We start from the raw sequence: 2,500 nt of genomic DNA on the forward strand, positions 1-2,500 counted from the left end.
GCTAAGCTACGCTAACCTGAACTGTGCAGCTAACCTGAACTTTTATGTGTGGAGAGTCTGTAAGTGTTTTAATGGTCTGCAGCATGTGTGTGTGTGTGTGTGTGTGTGTGTGTGTGTGTGTGTGTGTGTGTGTGTGTGTGTGTATATGTCAGTCACCCGGATCTGCAGCTGCTAGAGCATGTTTTCTTGGACTTCTACAAATGTTTGCATGTGTGTGTGTGTGTGTGTGTGTCTCACCCAGATCTGCAGCTGCTAGGGTGTGTTTTCTTGGGCTTCTACAAATGTATGTGTGTGTATATGTGTGTGTATATGTGTGTGTGTGTGTGTGTGTGTGTGTGTGTGTGTGTGTGTGTGTGTGAGTGCCTGTGTGTGTCTCTCACCCGGATCTGCACCTGCTAGAGCATGTTTTCTTGGGCTTCTATAAATGTGTGTGTCTGTGTGTCTGTGTGTTTGTGTGTGTGTGTGTCTGTGTGTTAGGGTGACCAGACGTCCGGATTTAGGCCAGACAGTCCGGGTTTCCAATGCCCTGTCCGGTGTCCGACGTAGCATCAAGCCGGACGCATATTTGACCTCCTTTTTGGAGTTGCACTGGGCCCAAAGAGCCGCGCTCTAGAATATTTTACTGGAACGCAGTCTAACACATGATTGGCTAAAAGCGGTGTCAAGTAAATATCTGATAGGCTTAGGTTAGGTTCTAACCCAATATCATTGGTTAAAAACATAAACAAGGCTCCATGTGCTGGCTACGTCATATCTACGCTTATGACGTTGACAGAAAGTTAACACATAGAAGAAAACATGCCAACGTGTCAGACGTCGTTCAACCCAGAATGGAGAAAAGATCATGATTTAATTTCAAAAAGCAGTCCAGACTCCTTTCATGGCTTCTGCACTCTCTGTCTCTGTGATGTTGACATAAGCAGTCAGGGTAAAGCTGCCATTGACAGACATGCGGGAACAGAGAAGAATAAAAGTAACAGACGTGCCGCAGGTAGGCTCTTCACTCAAAACATTTTTTCGAGAAGGTACGTTCCCGTTGGATAACATAATCTCCGCTGCTGAGCTGTAAAGTAAAGTACCGGGGTGTAGACTGCGGCGTGAATGTGGACAGAGAGATATTTTGTGATTCGCCCAGAGCTAAGGGGCCGAACTAAAGCCCAGGCTTTGTGTCGAAGTTCCGTTCCGTTCCCAATTGTACTGAGATATTTGCACTTTGAGGTAGGTGTACATTGTTGGATTTTTACAGCGACAGCAACGACACTTCAGAGGCTATAACTAACCAGCTGCTGGCTAAACTGGAGATGTCTGGTCTAGATGTCAAATACATATCTGAATATGCATTCATTCAGATTCATAAGATGTCAAATACATGTCTGCATATGCATGCATTCAGATTCATAAGACGTGAAATACATGTCTGCATATGCATGCATTCAGATTAATCTAGACGTCAAATACATGTCTGCATATGCATTCATTCAGATAAATCTGTTTATCATTTATGTGACCTGTGATTCAATTTGTACATTTAAAGTTCACAAATGTTATGTTTTGTGGCACTCAGCACCTTTAAAGATTAACCTCAGAGGTCAAGTTGGATTGTAGAGGGAGCACGCCAGAGACCTATGGCCTCAGGAAATACTGCATAGTGTCCTCCTTTTTGGTGTTATGGATATGGTCACCCTAGTGTGTGTGTGTGTGTGTGTGTGTGTGTGTGTGTGTGTGTGTGTGTGTGTGTGTGTGTGTTTGTGTCTCACCCGGATCTGACGCTGTTAGAGCGTGTTTTCTTGGTCTTCTCGTAGGGCTGGTCCAGGCTGGACTCGGACCAGGGGGAGTGCTCGATTGGGGGACGCTCATCTTCCCCCGACCCCAACCCACAACTGCCACTGAAGGAAGGGGTGTGGCTAAGGGAGGGGCTAGGGGAAGGGCTGGGGGTGTGGTTAAGGGAGGGGCTGGGGGAGGGGGTTTGAATGATACGAGGGTGGTTAAGGGAGGGGCTTGGGGGGTGACTTAGGGAGGGGCTTTGGATGGGACTGGGCGGGTAATTGTGGGTGTGGCTAAGGGAGGGGCTTTGAATGGGACTGGGCGGGTAATTGTGGGTGTGGTTAAGGGAGGGGCTTTGCATGCGACTGGGCAGGTGATTGTGGGTGTGGTTAAGGGAGGGGCTGAGGGGGTGGAGTAGGGAGGAGTGGAGCCTCAGGGTCTGTGGAGGTGTGTTTCTCCCACGCTGCTCCTGCAGGAGGTGTGGAGGAGGTGTGTTTCTCCCACGCTGCTCCTGGAGGAGGAGGTGAGGTGGAGGTGTGTTTCTCCCACGCTGCTCCTGGAGGAGGAGGTGAGGTGGAGGTGTGTGTCTCCCGAGCTGCTCCTGCAGGAGGAGGTGAGGTGGAGGTGTGTGTCGCCCGAGCTGCTCCTGCAGGAGGTGAGGAGGAGGAGGTGTAGAGGGTTGGCGCTGGTCAGAGCGCTGCTGCTCCAGAGACGGCTGAGACGCCTGACTGGCCCT

The 2,500-nt window shown here is 49.7% G+C and overlaps 1 protein-coding gene across 1 annotated transcript in view; it reads right to left on the reverse strand.

Moving 5' to 3' along the window:
- Positions 1-2,500, reverse strand: part of inavab (innate immunity activator b) — a gene marked incomplete at its 3' end in the record, with an annotated part of 35,726 nt that overhangs the window by 7,197 nt on the left and 26,029 nt on the right. The window contains exon 7 of the mRNA XM_080846360.1: positions 1,758-2,500. This exon is cut by the window's right edge and continues 5 nt beyond it. Within this exon, the coding sequence (XP_080702486.1) occupies positions 1,758-2,500 (743 nt within the window). The remainder of the gene's footprint in view (positions 1-1,757) is intronic.

This window comes from Sprattus sprattus (genome assembly GCF_963457725.1).
Source record: "Sprattus sprattus genome assembly, chromosome: 10".
NCBI classification, from domain to species: Eukaryota; Metazoa; Chordata; class Actinopteri; order Clupeiformes; family Clupeidae; genus Sprattus; species Sprattus sprattus.